Source organism: Danio rerio, chromosome 7 (assembly GCF_049306965.1).
Source record: "Danio rerio strain Tuebingen ecotype United States chromosome 7, GRCz12tu, whole genome shotgun sequence".
Taxonomy (NCBI): domain Eukaryota; kingdom Metazoa; phylum Chordata; class Actinopteri; order Cypriniformes; family Danionidae; genus Danio; species Danio rerio.
In genome coordinates, this window is record NC_133182.1 from 19,844,844 (window position 1) to 19,866,382 (window position 21,539).

The window sequence follows — 21,539 nt, forward strand, 5'->3', positions numbered from 1 at the left end:
ATGTAGGCCGTGTAAGTTTAGCCTATCTTGACCCACATTTAAAATGCATGTTTATTATTTTCAAATAAATAAAAAAAAGTCTACCAATCAGGTTGCTTTGAGAAAAAAACATGCCCATAGCATGCCTAAAGCGCAATGATTCATGAATTTATCAATTTCATTGCAGTTCTGACACACCAACATATCAGGCCCAGTTCAGGCTCAGTTATGGGTTATTAACTTGGCTGAGACTTGGCCCAGATATGGTCCATGTTTGGTCCTTGTCTGGAAGCCAGACTGGGTCCACTTATGTACTGTAATTCACTGCATTATGTGGGCCAAGCACAAGCTGATCTTATGGGACAGAGCTGGGCCAGAGATATTTTGCTATGTGGGTACTCTGGGCCCCTTCACTAAAAGCCCATCCTAAAATGTGATCCTGCAGCACGAAACCAGTCATAATTGTCAGTTTTTTAATTGCTCCATATACATTATCTGTTTGCAGAATAAATAAGGCTTTCTTTGTGCAGAATAAGACAATATTTGGTTTGAGTTACAATTATTTGAAAACCTTCACTATGAGGATAAAATTTTTCCTAGAATTGAGAAAATCAACATCAAAATTGTCCAAATTAAGTTCATAGCAATGTTTATTACTAATCAAAATTGTGTTTTGGTGTATTTACAGTAGGAACTTTACTAAGGCCCAATCCCAATTCTACCCCTTAGCCCTTACCCTTACCTCTACCCCTCATTTTGTTTGTTGCTGTGAACGGGTAGTGGTGTCCCAATTCTCTTTAGCTTGAAGGCGTAGGGCTAAGGTAAAGGGGTAGATACCCTTTCAAATGAAGCTTTTTGCAGGACCACACTTGAATCCAAGGGGTACGAAGATTTCCCAGAATATACCTGCCACAACGGCAGGATTGCTGCAACCGGAAGTAAAGAAATCCACAAATTAGTATTTTTTGTCATTTTTACAAATTTTTACAACAAACAAGCACATGTTTTATTATATTCATATCTGCGTTCACGTTTTACCGTGTTTTAACCCTATTGCTAAAATAAAAACTGCTAAATTTTGATATCTATAATCTCAAATCATAACTCCTGTACAGCAGTCCCACAACATTCTGACACTCGACACTGAAATACCCTGTCAGAAAAGTCTAGTGGCTGGGAATGTGTTTGCATAGATGAGGCCATGGTGTAAATGCGCAGTACAGTTACTATCTTATTGCTGCATTATATCGTTATGATAACATAATGTATGTCTGAAGATAACAACCAAAAAATAACACGACTGGATTAACTATAGCAGTCGTGATCATCAATCTCAAATGAAGCAAGAGATCACAATGTCATATGATGACGTGTGCAGGTGCTGTAGTGCTGTCCTATTTCTTAGGGGTACATTTTGAAGCCCTTCCCCTTCACACTCGTTTTGGGGTACACTCGTGTAGGGATACAAAAATAGAATTGGGATTGGGCCTAAATAAATACCTTTATGGAACATGATTTTGGCATTAAAAAACTATTTTGACTCACAAAGCTGATTTAGAAAACATTAAGTTTTTATTATATTAAATTATTTATTAATATCACTCATTGTCGTAATCAAAATAATTAAAAAGAGTCTTAACAGCACACATCCAAAAAGCTCAATATGTTAGGTGCTCTGCCACAGAACCAAGAATCTCAAAGAATGGGCACCACGGCTTCATATATAGCAACATATAGTCCTCAGCATATATGAGAACACCCCTCACAAATCTGTCTTTTAAATTTATATTTTATTAGGAAGCTTTACAATATTATATTATTGCATATAGATTAGATTAGTCAGTACTGAAGTAAAATCTAGAGCTTATCTAACAAAATAAGATAACGATCCAAAAACATGTACACCCAAATTTATGTTATAGAAAAATATTAAATACAAATAAAAAAAGAGGAAAAATCAAGAGAAGAAAAAAAGGAAATTTTTTGTTGAAATTTTGTAGAATGTAATTAATTTTTTGCAATATTTTGCTTGAATTTAATTGTTTTATCTTTCAATTTCTAAATATGTTTGGTGACTAAAATATTATTTTAATTAATATATCTGTTTAATAAATCTGTTTTGTTTGAATGCAGCAAAATGCATTGCCTATATTCACTGAGAAATGAATAAAACTATTTCTCATTTATACTGAGCACTGTATTTATGTTCTCACCACAAGTGCTGATTTGAGCTTAGTTACTGTTACTTTGTTATCAAATTATTCAAATTTCTATAATTGATTTTAATCTAATATTCATTCATTGAGTGGGATAATAGATAGTTTTCTGTCTCCTTTTATTATAAGATTAGGATGCCTTGCATGATCATTGTAATTAATTGTCAACATGTAATATCATAATATAATTCATTCCATGACATGAGTTACATCTAGGAACACTATAATAATAATTAAATGTAAAAAAAGGAAAATATGAAAAATGTAATGTCTCCAGTTTATGTTGGCTAGGAATGCAAATGCTAAGATGTGGAGTGGAAAATTACCCTTCAAAAAAAAGTCAGTAGCCTTTAGAAGTTCACATTTTAAATAGACATGACTCTCAGCACTAGCCAAAAATCCTACAGTCTTATTGTAAACAACTGATGCAATTCACCAAAAAAAAAAAAAAAAAAGGATAATATCAGGGGTCCCGAATCCTCCAGCTACCCTCAGCTTTTAATAACTACTTTCTGTTTTTTCCCCCTCTTCTGAAAGGTCCAGATGCTCCAGTCCACTTGGCTCCATCCTGTCATTGGAACAACATGGCTTCATCCAAGCAAATGGAGGAAAGTCAGAAGGAACCTTTAGGGAATTTTAGCGAACATACGGTTGGTTTGAAATAAATTGTGCTTATTTGTTTGATTTAATATTAAAAACTCATGAATGTTTTCTTATACAGAAACTAACACAAAAAGAAGTAAGAAAAGAGAAGGGTGCTAAGAAGAAGCGAGAGTATGTGCCACAGAAGAGGTCTGGAGGATACGCGGTACTGCTCACGTTATACAGACACATACAGGTAAAATTTAGCATTGAGTATCCCTTTTTTTTCAGTAGCCTTTTGTTTTGTTTATTGTAAAAAAAAAAAAAAAAAAAAAACAAGTAGCTGTCAGATAAATTGCAGTATTACAACACAGATTGTAAGCAAAAACAACTATACAAAAGGTAAAAAAAAAAAAAAAGGTATCGGAAATGAAATATAAATATTTACTATTTAAAACTCATTTGTAAAATAAGCTGCTAAAGATGCAAAAATGGTACATTTGTAGTATTGTTCATTGTAATGGATGATACTGTGGTGTAATAAGGACTTCAGTAGTTTGAAGTGAACATAATATATGGGATTTTTGGAGCAACCTGACCTCTGCATTTAGTTGTGTCTCTTTTTTTTCAGATGCCTGGCAGTAAAGGCTTCATGTTCAGAAATGAGCTTCAAACTGAGGCACAACCCTTGTGTGAAAAGTCCTTCACAGTGGTAAGGCCAACAACAGACTCCAGGGTTGCCAGTGCCAGGGTTGCCAGTTTTCCCACACAATCCTTTGAAAATATGAAGGTGCCGGTTGTGACTACTTTTATACATGTTGCTGCTGTCAAAATATTTGATTTATCATTTATACAAAATTAAAACTGTTATAGATGGCACTGCACATATTAAATATACAGAACATTACTATAAGAGAAAGATATTTAAAAGTGGCTCTTTTAAAAAAAAAAATTTTATTAACATCCATTTACACTTTTTGTATCTGCTTAATATAGCCAAACATCCATGATTGATTTAGTAGTGGAAAATCTTCTCTTGTTTACCAGTTTCATTCTGTGCTTGTGAGACCCGTCAGCAATCGTGAAGACAGTTTCCCGTGCTCTTCAAACCCACAAAGACGTGCATTTTTAGGGCTTAAATAATTGGTCTGGCCCGGGTTTCTAAATCTCCTAAAATGTCCGGAATTCAACTTTTGCTTTCACTTCAAAAGCTTGTATGCATTGTTGCATTACACTTTTATTAAAGACCGCTTTCCACCTGGTTTCACAGGCGACAGCACAGATTAATTTATCTAAACGACTCAGAAAAAATTTACTATATACTTTGAGAGGCCGAAATGACATTTAAACTGGCTGCAAAATGTATACACCATTAGTAATGGTTAATCAATGCATTTGCCTTTTAAAAAAAAAAAAATACCCATTTTAATCTTGCAATTATGCAAGTATTATAAGTATTTTTTTTATTTCAGTCTTTCTTTAACAGTGTTTTTTTTTCACTTTAACCCATTAAAAAGAAACAATGTCATAATAAATACAATTATTATTAAAGAGAAAACTATATTTTGTTTGTCGCATATAGGTAACTATTTTTGTGACGTAAATAGTGTTTCAAACTGGCTACCACCGCATTTCATGTATGTGTATTACAAAATATCAGAGAAGATATTAGCTACATTCCAAATGACACACTACATAATATGCACACAAGCGCTTATATTTCCAATGGAAAAGTATATGAAGTTGGAACATTTTAAAGGATTTTTTTTTCTAAACCACAAATTCAAACTGTTTCAAATCAATGCTTGGACTGCTAGAAGTGTAAACATAAGTATAGTGCTCCATAGAGCAAAAATGTAGCCTTTATTTTAATACTAATCTTCAAATGTTTTGGTTTTCTCTACTTCTTTTATTTTTTTCAAAAATTGATAAAAGATAGGGATCATAATGATATTAAATAAATAACCTAACTGTTACCATCCCATAACCTTTGCATCGAAAATTTCTCCCCTTTAGCAATGTAATCAAATCTGCAAGCATCAAGTGCATGATGTGTTCAACTTATCACACTTTTTTTATCAGCTGAATAATTTTTAGTCCAAATATTTGAGGTGCACTTGTCCATTTTAAAATTATCGAGGTTGATGCACTGTTTATACTATTGATACCACAAAATGACACTGAATAATAATGTGTAAATATACAAATTAGAACACATTTATAGTATATACCTGATATGCTTTACCTGGGTGGGAATCCAGCAATTGACTCTGATTGGACAAGGAATTTTTTTGGGGAGCTGGAAAATGTTCTTGGACCTGGCAACCCTGATAGGCTCATACAAAACACCACAATTTCATTCATTCGTTTTCTTTTTGGCTTAGTCCCTTTATTAATCTGGGGTCGCAACAGCGGAATGATTCTACTCCATGATTCTATTCTACCATATATTCTACTCAGCGGATTGCCTTTTAGCTGCAACCCAGTACTGGGAAACACCCATACACTCTCATTCACACACACTCATACACTATGGACAATTTAGCTTACCCAAATCACCTATACCACATGTTTCTGAACTTTGAAACCGGAGCATCCGGAGGAAACCCATGCAAACACAGGGAGAACATGCAAACTCAGAACATGCCAACTGACCCAGCCGAGGCTTGAACCAGCATCCTTCTTGCTGTAAGGCGAGAATGATACCCACTGCACCGCCCCACATCCCAATTTGTCAACTATAATCAATTCCTGTAATCTAACTATGCGTTTCATTCCCTACACAAAGCCTGATCTGGGCAGTAAGTACACGGCGTGGTCTTCAGTGAGCACACTCATCCAGAAAGAGCTTGTGAAAACACACAATCCTGCCAGGTGAGATCTGCAATCACAGTCGTGGTTTTCCTACTTGACCTTGAGTTCGGTAGCTCTTCATCTCGCTTGATCATGTTATGTATTTATTATATTATGTATTTCAGGTATTCACTGACCGATCAGGGATTGTCTCTAGCAGAGAAGCTGGATTCAGAAGAGACGGGGACGCTTCATGAAGATGTGGACTCTCAGGATGGACAAAATGTTGTAGATTTGACTTTGGAGGAAGAGGATGAAGACGAGGAGAAGGAGAGCTGGTGAGTACAAGCAGGATGCCTTTTGTTTTGCCTATATTAAGCAGTTAACAGGTTTGATGACTTTTTGGATTTTGTCTCATGCTGTTATGAGTAGCAAAAGTCACCAATATTTAAGATTCTGTAAATATACTTTGCAGCTTTGGTTACTTTTGTTTACAAAAGTGCACAATTTTGAAAAAAGTTGACATTACTTTTTTGTTTTTCTGAGATCCATATTGCGATATCGATTTTACTTTTGTCCATATTTAAAAATGGGTCTTTTTTAAAAACTGGATTAATAAAATTGGATTAATTGGGATTAATTTTGCATCTGAATAAAATATAATAAACTAATCATTTTTAAATACAGCAAAGCAAAGATACAAATGAAATAAACAGTATTTCATGGTTTTCTGGGAGTCTAGCAGTATTCAGGCACAAATTAAGTAATCAAAAGTAAAATAACACTATAGTGTATCTATTGCATATGCATATAAATACAATTAATCGTTATTAAAGGTAAAAACATAATTTCTTGTGCTTAAATTATTTTTAAGTGAACAGAACTATAAACGCTAATAGTTTATTTAATGGTCTTCGTTGCACATGTTCCATGTACTTGCCTTTGTAACATCAACTAGCTCAGTTTGCCCTAAACTTAACCCTAACCATATGTACGTATGTGCAGTTAATAGCACTTACATTTATTTTAGGGCTGCAGGATATTGGAAAAAACTGACATTGCGATATTTTGTAAAAAATATAAAAACATGTATAAAATAATGCACGGATGAAAACAATAGAACAACAACATTGAGGCTGAGAAGTGCAATAATTAAATGTAAATTAACACTGTATAGCCTTTACAATTTATCTTTGTTAAAGTGACAGACTTTTGAATTTATTGTGCCCAAATGGTTTAAATTTGTTTAAAATCTTACAGTCACAGGGCTTAAAAATACATCAAACTGAAAGTCTTTCACACTATTATAACCTATTAGATTAGGTCAAGTTTTGTTAATCCAACATGATATTTCAGATCCTGCAATGTGACTATTGTAGATTTGCACATTGCTAAAACAATATCCCTAATTTATGTATAGTTACACTGCAACAAAGGTGTTAAAATGAGTAAATGAACACTTAAATTCAGGAAAGGCACTTAAAAATCCTTAAAAACGATCACTGAAGACATTTATGTTTTTTTTAAAAATTAAACTTTCTATTTATAAAAAAATTCTTAGTCTAAAAACAAAGCAGCAAAATAATTTTCATCATTAGCAGGGCTCGAAATTGCGACCATTTTGGTCGCATATGCGCCCGAAAATTAATCTATGCGACCTCATAATATATATGGGCGCATTAGTGCGACTGCAGATAATGGTTGTAGTGCGACCTGTTTTGATTTTTTCTAAAAACGTGCTGAATTGCTCTTCCCTGCCTATATTGGTTTATATAAGCCATCAATCACTCAAGGTATTCCGCTGTCAGATGACAGGGAAGGAGCTTTTATGACCACGGGAAATACAAACGGCTGAAGAGTGAAAACTTAAAGCACACAGGTTTGCAAACCCCACCTAAAGTTGAGGCGCAGATAAGAGCGATCATGACATGTGGTGAATATTGATCCGCCAGCTGAGATCAATCGAGTACGTGCTTTTCGGAGAAGGCGCCCGAATCTCGATGCGTTGCGTACACTGCGTGTTCAGCGCAAATGTCCGCTAAAAGTTAAATCTAATACTGTACATATCATCGCCAAAGAAGCTCGCCTTTACTAAGTTTACACTGAAACTGCGGCTCATAACAAACAGCGGTAATCCGCATTCCGCCGGTGGTCACCGCAAGAATCCTGCTCAACCTGCTCATAAATTGGGTCGGCTGACTCGCCTGCTTTTCAACTAACACAGTAAAATGATAATCAGCTCAGACTGAACATTTAAATTGACACAAACTGAAACTAAAACTTTTAAAGATTAATAGAAGTGAGACTTTACTTACTTTCTTTTGTCTATTCTTTCTTAGGGTGTATATATATTTTTTTTATTTAGTTACTGATGACTGTTTTGCAGCTTTCAGCCTTGAATTTAATTATTTATTATAATCTTTTGTTTGTTTTGTAGCAGAAATATTATTTATTAAACTGACATGCATATATAAACAGCAGTACAAAATAAATATTTCTTACTGCAATGCTTCATTTTTGTTTGATGCAAACTACATTTGTTTTTCATAAAGTAACAGACTTTTTATAGCAGAAAACATGCATTCAAGCACATTCAAGGCAGCATGATGATGACAAATGTAATTCATTGTTACTATTATTGTCATTTTCATCATCATTAATATTTTATATTTATTCGCCATTCATTTTGGAATTTTTACACACAAATATCAATGTCATCACAGCATTAGTTATAGTTGTTTCTGTTTTTTGTTAATCCTAATTGATGTTGTTTTAAAATACAATAAATCCCTTAAAATACGATTTGCAGCGGTGCTTAATCATTTTTGGTGGGTGCTCCTAAATTTTTTCTGGTGCTCCTAAAGTTTTGAAGTTGGGAGCACCGGTGCTACCAAATAAAAAAGTTAATTTCGAGCCCTGATTAGTAATGCTAGTGGAATTATTAATAAATGAGCAAAGGTAATTACTAATTACATGCTTCACAATGGTATTATATGGTGCTTATTTTACAGTAATGCAATCAAATAAATGCAGCCGTGTTGAACATGAGAAACATTTAAAAACACTAAACATCTTAATCATTCCGAAACGTTGACGGCAAAGTTTGTGATGCTGATGGTAGCAGGTTAACTGATCTATCATCTCGCAGGTCTTCAGAAAGGCCTGCAGTAGCTCTTCCTGTAAACCAGGCCAGAGGTCTGTCGTCTGAATTAGATCCCATGGGAAAGTCCCAGACGTCAGAAACCGGGAGGACAGCAATGGGTTGGCATCTCTCTCCAGGCTCTTATGACATTGTGCTGTGTGTTGACTTATGTGAGACAACAGGGTGAGAGCGGATAATGTCTTGCATATAGTACAAATATGTTTTTGTGAGCTCTGTGTTATACAACTGAATATAGCCTGTAGAGTTAAATGAGCTTTGCATGCTTTACTTGACAGAGGAAGCAGTGTTCGCAAACAGGAGCTGGTGAAGGAGCTGCAGAGGAACAGTGTGACGTTTGATGTCAGGAAGCTGAATGTTGGAGACTTTCTCTGGGTGGCGCGTGAGAGAGTGACACCTGTTCCTGGTAAAACTCGTGTGACCTTTAGTGTTTGACTGAGATGCAGGACTAGCTCATGACCAGCAGATGGCAGTGTTGCTCGGAACAAGTGATCTAGAAAGTGTATTAGGTCAAATGAGGTCTTTTTTTATTCTTCTCAACATTTAGGACGGATGCCAGTTTATTACTATTATTATTTCAAGAGATTTTGATTGAGATTACTACTAGTTTTTATTAATTATTTTAAAAAATGTTATTGTAGGTTTTAATTTTAATTTGACTTGCCTGGTTTAGTAAATTGTAAGTTTGTTGAATATGTTTACAGCTATGGAAGTATAAAGCTATTTGTGGTTTAAATGTGGTATGAAGCTATTTGTGGTTAATATGTGGATTTACAGGATTTATTACGTACAGCTTTCGTTAAAATGTTTTCTGATTAGTTTTATTCAATAAAAGTATGAACGTGCTGCAATTAAAGAAAACACATGCAATTACAAAAACCCAAACAAATAAGAAAGCGCCTGCATTTTCTCACAGCACATGCAAATAGGATGGAACACAACGGAAGTTTCAAGTGGACCCAAAAAATGTGACGGACCAGACTGGGATTTGCTTATTGTAGCGTGACTATTGCTCAGTGAAGTTGTAGGTGATCACTGAAAGGGGGTTTTATTGTTTATTTTAACATTCTTATTGCACAATCCCATGTTTTTTGTATATTATTATCCTAAATAGCCATAACCTAAATAGCTGGGTCCATCATGTTTTTGGGTCCCCTTGAAACATTTCCATTGTCTTCCATGCTATTTGCATGTGTTGCAAGAAAGTGCAGAGCGTTTTCTTAATTTATGTGCATTTGTGAGAAAGTGCAGCATGTTTTTAATGTGTTTGCTTTGATAGGATTTGCAAAAGGTATTCTGTTTTTTTTTTGTTTGTTTTTTTTTTTTTGGTGTCACTATTTGTCATTTGTCCATCAAATTACTAATCATATAAATGCATTAGTATGGAAAACCTAATTTTCAATAGGTTAGTCAGGTCAATTTACTTTTTTGTTTGGATAATAAAGGTTCCACTTCTATAAATCTCAAAAAAAAACTTTTTATTGTGTTTACAGGACAGCTGCGTCCACCAGTTGGAAAAGAGCTGGTGCTTGATTACATCATAGAGAGGAAGAGGATGGATGATCTATGTGGAAGCATTATAGACGGACGCTTCAGAGAGCAGAAGGTTTGAGCCAAAAAAAAAAACCGCAAGATGATGTCGTTTTCAGCCCTATCTTGGGTGTCATTTGTCATAATTGCTGACTTCTTATCAATTAGAAATTATCAGACAGAAGGTTTTAAATATCAGAAAATAGACTTTATTCTTCATAATAAGGCCGAGAAAGTGCAGAGCAGACCTCAGAGCATTCTGAAGTCTCTCCTGGACAATTCCTAAAGTCTCTGTGTTTTCCACAATCTTTATAAAGATTATTTGACACACCCCTAGGTGTCTCGTTTTAACTCCTGACCATCCTTGGATAAGTTTTTACTCTAGGTGGTCCTGTTATTCTTGGATCTCTGCCAGCTTGCTACAGCCAGAGATGTCATAGATCTATGTCAGCAACTGTTTTGACAACAGAGCATAGATGCAAAAGAACTAAGTGTTTACATACATTGTCACGATAGCATAATAACTTGATAATATGTTACTCACTCTGGCTTCTGACACATATAGTTTCATATGAATGTTTAACAGATAATCAATGCTTTACATATTCAGTTATTCTACATAATCAGTCATTCTTCAGCTAAACCTTCTCCTAGTGTTGTTCATGTGCAGGCTTCTCATTTTACACAAACCCAGTTTAGCCTGGCTCATGCCTGGCTCATGTTTACTGCATACTTTTTGAAAATATAAACTTAAAGAATCCCACATACTGAGAGAATAAAAAATATCTTCTTCAATGACTAAAACAAAAAATGAAAATGACAGCCAAAGCTCATTGGAGATGCATGCCTCATTTTTGGAAACATTAAATACATTGATCTGGGTACGTTTTGCCATACTTTTTTAATTGACACGTCCTAGAAAGTGCTGTTTACATTTTTGCGAATCTGAAACACCTTAGTTTTTTTTGGTACGTTTCAAATACACGTCCTCTTTGTATACATCCACGAGAAGATCAAGTAGCAAACCACTGACATGTACCCAACCAATAGTGTTTTCAAAACCAAAAGTGCTCTGCAAACATGTGGTTTTACCTTGATTTTACATCGCTTTTATTTATTTTGTGAAACCATGCTTTACCTGAAAAAAACCGCTCTGCATCACATGTACAACATTGTATAAAGTGAGTTACAGACTGTCACGGCTTGGTTTAAAAGCCATGACAAATTAGAGGAGGACATAAACTGGTGGTCTGGTGCCGATTAAAAAAAAAAAAAAACATTTAGTTATTTAAAAATAAAACACAAATAAGAATTTTAAAATAGAAATAATCAAATGCTCAAACTTAGCCACCAAGTACAACTGTTAACCAAAACTAAAGCTAGAAATGGACTTAACAGAACAGAACAGATGTGTTCAGAATTCGATGGATGAGTCTCCTAGTCCCACACGCTGGCCGGCCAAAGCAGGAACAACGGAGACTCGTCACACCGACCATGCAAGAATAGTTGTCAATATTGAGATGGATAAGTTTGGCAAACGAATTTAATTTTAAATCACACTTAAGTTGTTTTGTGGTATATATTTGGTGTTGTGCAAAGAACTGGATTAAAACAGTCCTGTATTCTAAGATAATAACTTGTAAATATTATTAGTGTGAAAAGGAGCAAAAGTTGTTGGCATCATACTGCACTGTAGTGTTCATTTGCCCTCAAAACTGCAGTCATGCGTATGTCGAAGTATGTTTTTACGGTTTCATAAAAATGTAGGCCGAAATACGCGTCCAATGTGCCTGTGTTGGCAAATGAGCCTTGATTCTCAGTTGTCCTGTAAATGGTTATTTGTAGCTTTCTTCGTATGTGTTTTATTATTTTACTGCTTTTGTTCTCAATTGTCTTGTCATCCTTAGTTTCGACTGAAGAGATGTGGTCTGAGAAAGCCCATTTATCTAGTGGAGGAATGTGGATCAGCGGCTGCTCATCTCAGTATACCAGAGAGCACATTACAACAGGCTATAGTCAATACACAGGTGAACAGCACACCACAGAGACGGCCATGCAGTGGTGAATGATGAGGAACTGATTGTATTCGTTGTATTATTCACAGGTGGTTGACGGCTTCTTTGTGAAGCGTGTGCAGGATGCGAAGGAGTCGGCTGCTTACCTCACCATCATGACCAGATACCTCCAAAAACTATACCAGGTTGCTTTTAAAGTCTACATGAAATCAGAATGTAATGTTTTCCAAAAGAGGGTTATGATGTGTCATCAGCATCTTGAAGGCTTTTTTTTTGTATGTACATTAAAAAAGCTATAAATGTGCAACATCACACTAATAGAAGTGCTATATAGCTGTATATCGGCATTCTCTAGCGTAATGTCTAAAGTGATGACAAAACAGGTGATTTTGCTCACGTTTTAAGATTATAAGGCTGAACGGCATGAAATATCCTCAGTCTAGAGACATATCCCAGTATTTCTATGTTGCAATCAGGATATCACAATAATAACTACAGATTACTGTTGTGTTTACAATATGGAAAAGTGCTAAACACATGCAGGCATTTCTTCTTTCTTTTTGTTTACTGAACTTGTCTGCAGTAACGAAAACAGGAGACTCATTTGAAACAAACAGATGGCCAACCAAAAAGTAACTCAGGGTTATACAAAGAGTTGCTAACACAAAATGCATACATTCTTGATATGTGAGTCCCATCTCACACTCAACACACTACCATTACTATGGTATAAATACAGCACTGTAACGTACTGTAAGGTCCACCCAGTTGGCCCAATGCCGGTGTCCACTGGTGGATGAAGGTTCACTGCATGTTCGGTCTTTCCAGTGCACAATGTTGATTTATATTAAACTTAACTCATATCTGACTCCAATTTTAGTATGAGGTGGTTTAGAATATTAATATATTTATCCTCGTTTTATCTGACTCCAATTATAAAACATTAAGAAGATTATATCAATATGTAATTTAGATAAATGTTTGAACCTTTTGTCTTCACTAGTAACTATTACATCCGTTCATTCGGGTGCTCATGTCGCTCAGAGAAATCGCCTCGGCCGAAGGCGTCCCTCACGGTCACACTCCGGTCAGTCTTGAATATTAAACAGAGGTAAATTGACTAATACTTTAGATGGCCGCTACCAGCGCGCTCGTTCTAAAATACTTTAGTTAGTCCCGCTTAGATGTACACCTTTGAGTTAAGACAATCATCATTTCTAATTAGAGGTTAGGGCATTAATATAAATGTACCCGACTACTGGACTCTATAGTAACTTTGGTTTTCACCAAGCCCATGGTTTCCCATATGAACTTAATTTAGAATAATATTACCTTCAAACAAAGGTCGGGTACCCAATCTAGGTTAGTCGTGCAACACCTTGTTGACCTAGACGGAAGTTATCGCCCTTTCCACCTAAGTACACATGAATCAATACCAAGAGTCAGCCGGATCCCTAAAACACAATTAGTGTGCCAATGCTCCATCTCAATTGGATTTTAGTCCGTCTACTGACCTGACGCAAGACGTGCGGAAACAAGGATACAGCGTAATCTACTTGAATTAATAATTACAGAGTGAGCAAAATATGGTCAAACATTACAATTTATTAGTCAGGTAAATGTATTATGCCAATTCAATCAGTCAATTCATAAATGATCAATACAAAACATCAAATTATCAAAGATAAATCCAAGATGAAAAAGATGCATTCCTGACTTTGAAATTTACATAACATGGGCAGACCCCATGTTATGGGCTGATCTGGTTAGGCAGAATCGCCCTGAGTCCTTCTTAGGCCTTACCTTAAATAATCCAAGAATTCCCTCAAGGAAGGGGGTGTGAATAACAAAGAAGGCATTCACACTTAGGCCCCGTTTACACTAGTGCGTATTAGTTTTCAAACGGCGTTTTAGAATGAAAACGATCCGCGTCCACACTCGCGTTTTACCCAGCGTTTCTGAACTGCTCTCCGTCCACACCAAAACGCTGAAAACGCACATCACGTGACCACACACACACACTTTGGCAATCGCTGGAGCCCATCTACCCAGATGAGAGCTCTGCTAGTCGGACTTCTCATCAAGCATCTCCCGCTGGATCTACTCTCACTATATTTATTAAACGTGATATTTCATTCATCTTGTTGTCTTTATCTAACGACATATTCCCTGACTTTGGTCACTGGAATCTATTACTTGTTCTCAGGTAACGTGTTTTGGCTGAGCGCAAAGATAAGTTAATGATTAATGAAACCACGTAGCCTACATTCTGTATATTGACTGATCGCTTGCCTTTATTTCCTATAATGTATAAACTTATTGTATGTTATACTTTTATAATGGCCATTATCGATTATTAAAACTGATATTCAGCAAAAGAGAGGGTGTGTTTCGTATTTTCACTGAAATTGAAAGGAGGCAGTTGTTATCGGCTCCGTTTTGTTATAAATATGCACACAGTGAAGATGACTCTCATGCAGCACGACGCCTCAACATTTCTGCTGTCTGTTTAGTTGTTAATATTAAAATAAAAATAGGCAGTTCCTTATATCAAGTTTACATTTTATTGTTGAGAAAGTGAAACAACGTAGCCAAGGTGATGTGAATGAAGTTATAAAGTACACTGTTCCCTGTGAAGATTGACGCGTGTCCTCGGTATGTTTTCCATATCAAACTGAGAAGAAGAGATGCAGCCTTGATCAAACTTGCGAAGTCTGAACTTACACGGAGAAGATTCAGGACTGAACTGTGTGTTAGGCTACTTAATATTGAGGAAAAGCCCCAATCAGAGAGGCGAATGTCTGCAGCCCCGCCTCCGTTTTCAGATATCTCCGTCTTTCCCCATCCACACTGAGACGGAGCTGCAGCGTTTTAGAATGAAAACGGCCTCTCCAGCGTTTTCGAAACGCTCCGTTTTCGGCGCTCGAGAACTCCGGCGTAGTGTGGACGGATGGCGTAACCGTAGCAAAACTTATGCGTTTTCAAACTAAAACGCATTAGTGTAAACGGGGCCTTAGTGTTACACCTCTCACAGTGGTTCAAAAGATGCCTGAAGTTATATATTTATTGTTCTGATTATGTCTATTTCTGAGAGAATGAGACCATTGTACCAATCGCACTGAGACATTTCAAATGATATCAAACATGATAGTTAAAGTCAGTTTGGTTAATCTAAAACATTCAAACATTGAAATGACCATATGCGTAAATTGGGGGGATGAAGCTGAGTCTCAGCATAGTCAGATGCAAATGCAGCAGGAACTGGTTTTTCCCGCATTCCTCCCTGGTGGGTTGTGAAGTCACCAGTCTCTGTTTTCAGCTCATGTTTTGAATTGTCAAAGATATCAGAATATTTGCAATATTTCAATTCTTACAGATAACCCCCATTTGATCCCGTGGGTCAGATATAAATGTGTCCATGGGGTCACTATGTATCCTTGTTGAGGTCGTTCAGGGGCAATTCAAGACAGTCTCTGCAGCATTATCAGTTGTAAGTCGTGTTCAGCAGGTAGCTAAACAGGTCCAGGCTCGTTTTCACCTCTTTTGAGGAGCCTGACCCGAATGCACTGCTCATTCAGTCCATACAGGCCTTCATAGCTTCCACTGTGTCCTTCCCCTGACAAAAGTGTCCACGTCGTGTGGGCTTCTCATAGTCTGCTTCTTCTGATGAATCTGGTCACCTCCAGATATGCAGACATCGGCATGTGGGGGTCTACAGTGTGTATACACTGCCTTCTCTCGGACACCTAAACAGCAACTTGATGGCTCAGCGATTGAACAGTTATGAACTTGTGTCATTCTGCATTGGAGAAAGTCATGAGGTTAAGCATAAAATATATGATCAAAACATAAAAGTCAGCAAGTGCGAGTCGTACAACTGGTCTCAGGTCTCTTTCAATCTGTTTAAATGGTCCAATCAAAAACAGATAAGTCTTTGTCACCACTGAGATAGGGTATAATGATAGGGAGAATATTAAATATTCTTGGTTTGAATTACTCAAGGTAAAGCTATCAAAAGGTCAGTGCAACTTATTAAAACAGTATAACAGGCAGTATGCATCATAAAACATATCATCATGACAATACATTCAAATAAATGACATTCATTTTCAAAATGAAAAAACGTGAAGATATTTGTCATACATGATAGTAATCACATTATTTAACCATAATTATGAAGGTATATCTATAATAATGTGTGTGTTTGTGTGTGTATGTTGTGTGGTGTGTGTGTGTGTGTGTGTGTGTGTGTGTGTGTGTGTGTGTGTGTGTGTGTGTGTGTGTGTGTGTGTGTGTGTTTGTGTGTGTTTATGTGTGTGTGTGTGTGTTTGTGTGTGTTTGTGTGTGTGTGTGTGTGTGTGTGTGTGTGTGTGTGTGTGTGTGTGTTTATGTGTGTGTGGGGGGGCTTGAACACAATTGATGGTATTTGTCAAATTTGAATGTCCTAGTGATTATTAGAAGTGTCCTCACTTCGGTTTAATTTTAATCACTTTAGCACTTCTACCTGTTATTGGTGATAGATTGGAAAACCAGGGGCCCTCTGGTTTGTCAACCATCCCCACACCAGTCAGTGTAACTATTCTTGAATTTATTGGCAAGTTCGCCTCTATTGAAATTTTATACCATCAATTTGTTGTCAAAGCCATGCAAATGTGTAATTTCTTTTCAGCTGACAGAGGGTGTCAGAGGGTGTTTGTTGTCTCGTCTGTCATCAGATTAATTATTCTGTTCTATGTGTGTGAGGCTAATGTGTTTTGTTCGTATAAACATGGACAAAAGATCTTAACTAAAGAGATTTGACTCCTGGGTCTTTGAAGACTAAGGTGTTATCTATGTGCCTGGGTTTACCTGTGGCTATGTGTCAGTGTAATGCTCCGAACAATGGTAATCAACTTTTATAATTGTGTTGCAAAATTTTAGTCCTGTCTTAGCAGGGAGCCAGCATAAGAATGTGAACATGAGGTGTGTTCCGGCTCAAATTGATTCCATATAATATCTTTTACGGAGCATTTTAAGGTGCAATGTTCAAAGCTGGATCCTGTAAAAAATGCATTTTCATGGTTAATTTAATTATCACACTCTATACTCCTGTTTGTAGTTCAAACTGCAGCTATACAGGGGATAGCAGAGTTTTCTACTTTTGGAGATCAAAGCATGAATTTCAACATAGTTAATTCCATTTTCATACAGGACATGTGGTTTAACATGTGTATAGTATAAAAACAAATTTAAAAATGCCACCAGGATTCGTGACAATAGAGTCTGTTGCTATTGGTCTTTGCAGGAACAAGGCAGTAAAGTTCTTTATCGCCTCTAGGTAACCAGGGTTTTAGTCCCATTGCTATTAAGCAATTTGGGAAGATTTTAACTATGAGATCTTTCATGTCTCTGTTTAACATATAATAATTTGCATCTTAGTTGAAGTAAGATGTTTTGTGAAATCACAAAGCCTCCTACAGTGCTGAATCCATTGATAAGATCAGCTGTGGATAATTGTTATTCTGATGACTGATCAAAGACTTTTTTCAGAGGACTCACTGCAGGTGAGGTGTTAGCACCACAGGGGTTCTTGCTTTGAGATGCAAGATGGGAGACTTTTGGCCTCAGGTTATGGCCTAACCTTTTGTTGCCCTCATTTGTATTTGTTTGATGTGGACCGGATCTGGAGTGTTCTTTGTTATTGGTCCGCCTAAGGTGAGAACAAAAGCAGAGAAGAACCATAGTTATTTTAGAATTTTCATCAGTTTCAAATTCAATCATGTGGAATTAATGTTAATGCATCATTTTGCAATATTAATTCTGGAAGCCACATGATGTTGCTGGTCAGATCTGTGAGTGTGTAACACCTGTTTACACAGTCTGCTGTATTCTGAGCATTATCTCCCAGTTCCGCTGGGGACATTTTTCTGAATCAATCAATGATTTTTTCATTAATTTCAGTTCACAATCTAATGGGCCGATACCCATAGTTCATTTTTTTGCTCTCATTAACAGTCAGATCTGTTGGCAGAAATCATTTCACCCTTTTGGTGTTCTCTGCTTAACGGTTGTCATTTTATGGTGTGACTCACAGATTCTTAGATCTTTTGACCCATAAAAACTTTGGTAACTCTGAATGTTATCATATCCATCCCCCTTTCATTATTTTTCTGGTGAGTTTAACTCTCTGATCAAATTTTAATTGTAGGTGGTGTTTTTTCAGCGAGGATTAAATTGGTTTACAATCAGTTATGCTATAGTAGTTCTGTCAGTGTTTTCATTAAGCATAAAGAAAGCAAACCTCCTCAAGATGGATGTTTCATCTTTAGTCTTTAGTGCCATGATTGGCGATTATAATATAATGTACATTATTGTTTATTCCTAATGTAATTATATTATATTAAAATAGTATGTATTAAATATAATTACATCTGGTCTCTGGAGAGTGTTTTAGAACACAGTGCATTGTTTTATGCAATTACAGCAAACACATTCTGAGCATCTTATTATCACTGAGGTGAGACTTCTTTGCTCTCTGTCAGGCCATTTGAATATGAAAAGGTTTGAGCAATCAGGAGGTATAAGGGCTTATTTAAAGCTAAAATCTTTTATATTTAGTCTGTTTCGAGATTAAAGTATAGTGGATATTTTAATTGATCAGCATCATATTTGAATTTATCCCCATTAAATTTAAATGGCAAATTTCTGATTTGTAAAAGCAGAGTTTTCATTAGAGCTTATTTGTCTTTTTTGCAATCAAATCATTCTGTTCTGCTCACCTTTATTTTTCACATGCAAATGCCTTTAAACAGACTGTTGTTATTAATCCAATTTAAAAGTTTACAATTGTTTTTAAATCTTAAACCATTTTTTTCCTGTTTTCCTTTTTTCCATTTTTCTCTTTTTTATAAAACAGTAGATTTAAAACAATGGATAGTTTTTGATTTAAACTTTTAGGATCTAATTTATGACTCTCCACTGAGTCCCAGAATATAATTTGGATGATGTTATTCCAATTTTAAGCTTCAACTCTTGCTGCCTAGCAGACAAAGAGATTTCAGAGCAAGGGATGGCATTTATCTATACTGCTGCTATCATGTCCCTGATAATCAAAGTGGTTTTGTCTAATTCTCAACCCCACCGGATAACGCATTCCGGTCTAACATTTTTGAGCATTTCCGACTCATTCTATCAATGTGTTTATAAAGGGTGCGTCCAGCTTTCCCTCAACATTTCTAATAGGCAAAGAAGAATTGACTTACCACAGCAGCTGAAGATAGAATAGAAGATCCAAACCTCTTGCTTGAAATAAATCCATTTTGTGCTGGAAAGACGTAACTCGCCTGAGTTGGGAGATCACGGAGATGGGTCACCATTTTGTAGGGTCCACCCAGTTGGCCCAATGCCGGTGTCCACTGGTGGATGAAGGTTCACTGCATGTTCGGTCTTTCCAGTGCACAATGTTGATTTATATTAAACTTAACTCATATCTGACTCCAATTTTAGTATGAGGTGGTTTAGAATATTAATATATTTATCCTCGTTTTATCTGACTCCAATTATAAAACATTAAGAAGATTATATCAATATGTAATTTAGATAAATGTTTGAACCTTTTGTCTTCACTAGTAACTATTACATCCGTTCATTCGGGTGCTCATGTCGCTCAGAGAAATCGCCTCGGCCGAAGGCGTCCCTCACGGTCACACTCCAGTCAGTCTTGAATATTAAACAGAGGTAAATTGACTAATACTTTAGATGGCCGCTACCAGCGCGCTCGTTCTAAAATACTTTAGTTAGTCCCGCTTAGATGTACACCTTTGAGTTAAGACAATCATCATTTCTAATTAGAGGTTAGGGCATTAATATAAATGTACCCGACTACTGGACTCTATAGTAACTTTGGTTTTCACCAAGCCCATGGTTTCCCATATGAACTTAATTTAGAATAATATTACCTTCAAACAAAGGTCGGGTACCCAATCTAGGTTAGTCGTGCAACACCTTGTTGACCTAGACGGAAGTTATCGCCCTTTCCACCTAAGTACACATGAATCAATACCAAGAGTCAGCCGGATCCCTAAAACACAATTAGTGTGCCAATGCTCCATCTCAATTGGATTTTAGTCCGTCTACTGACCTGACGCAAGACGTGCGGAAACAAGGATACAGCGTAATCTACTTGAATTAATAATTACAGAGTGAGCAAAATATGGTCAAACATTACAATTTATTAGTCAGGTAAATGTATTATGCCAATTCAATCAGTCAATTCATAAATGATCAATACAAAACATCAAATTATCAAAGATAAATCCAAGATGAAAAAGATGCATTCCTGACTTTGAAATTTACATAACATGGGCAGACCCCATGTTATGGGCTGATCTGGTTAGGCAGAATCGCCCTGAGTCCTTCTTAGGCCTTACCTTAAATAATCCAAGAATTCCCTCAAGGAAGGGGGTGTGAATAACAAAGAAGGCATTCACACTTAGTGTTACACCTCTCACAGTGGTTCAAAAGATGCCTGAAGTTATATATTTATTGTTCTGATTATGTCTATTTCTGAGAGAATGAGACCATTGTACCAATCGCACTGAGACATTTCAAATGATATCAAACATGATAGTTAAAGTCAGTTTGGTTAATCTAAAACATTCAAACATTGAAATGACCATATGCGTAAATTGGGGGGATGAAGCTGAGTCTCAGCATAGTCAGATGCAAATGCAGCAGGAACTGGTTTTTCCCGCATTCCTCCCTGGTGGGTTGTGAAGTCACCAGTCTCTGTTTTCAGCTCATGTTTTGAATTGTCAAAGATATCAGAATATTTGCAATATTTCAATTCTTACAGTACAAAAGAAGGAGATCGACTTAGAATGTCACTCACCAATTTTATAATGAATTGATCAGCTGTAGTTTGAAAATACACCAATCTTTCGTCTTCTAACCGTGCGTTCATACCGAAGGCGGCGAGAGCGTCAAAGTAGCTAGAAGTCATTCATTTTTAATGGCAGCCAGCCGCGAAGAGGATCTCGGCACATGTTCGCCAGTGTGGGCATCTAGGACAGTTGAAATCAAGTCAACTACATGGTAATGAGCTATGACATGGTTCAGCGGCAATCAGTCGGAATGCAGAAGTCCACCGCTTGAGAGAAGTCCAGATAACACAGTCCTGTAAACTTTGGTTTCAACCACAGTTGTTCCCAAGGATTTTAGTATTGCAGTCGCCAGATTTCCAATTATTTACAATGTTTTTAAAAAAAAAAGTTACTGGCGAGTTAC

General features: G+C 36.4%; 1 protein-coding gene across 2 annotated transcripts in view; it reads left to right on the forward strand.

The window, feature by feature from the left end:
• The window catches only part of mus81 (MUS81 structure-specific endonuclease subunit), a 29,352-nt gene that overhangs the window by 1,178 nt on the left and 6,635 nt on the right, over positions 1-21,539 (forward strand). Inside the window, 11 exon segments of one of the 2 annotated variants that reach the window (NM_213518.1) lie at positions 2,733-2,753; positions 2,781-2,845; positions 2,917-3,033; positions 3,409-3,489; positions 5,566-5,651; positions 5,756-5,908; positions 8,719-8,895; positions 9,009-9,136; positions 10,224-10,336; positions 12,168-12,287; positions 12,365-12,460. In NM_213518.1, coding sequence (NP_998683.1) covers positions 2,733-2,753; positions 2,781-2,845; positions 2,917-3,033; positions 3,409-3,489; positions 5,566-5,651; positions 5,756-5,908; positions 8,719-8,895; positions 9,009-9,136; positions 10,224-10,336; positions 12,168-12,287; positions 12,365-12,460 — 1,157 coding nt within the window. 2 annotated transcript variants of the gene reach the window in all.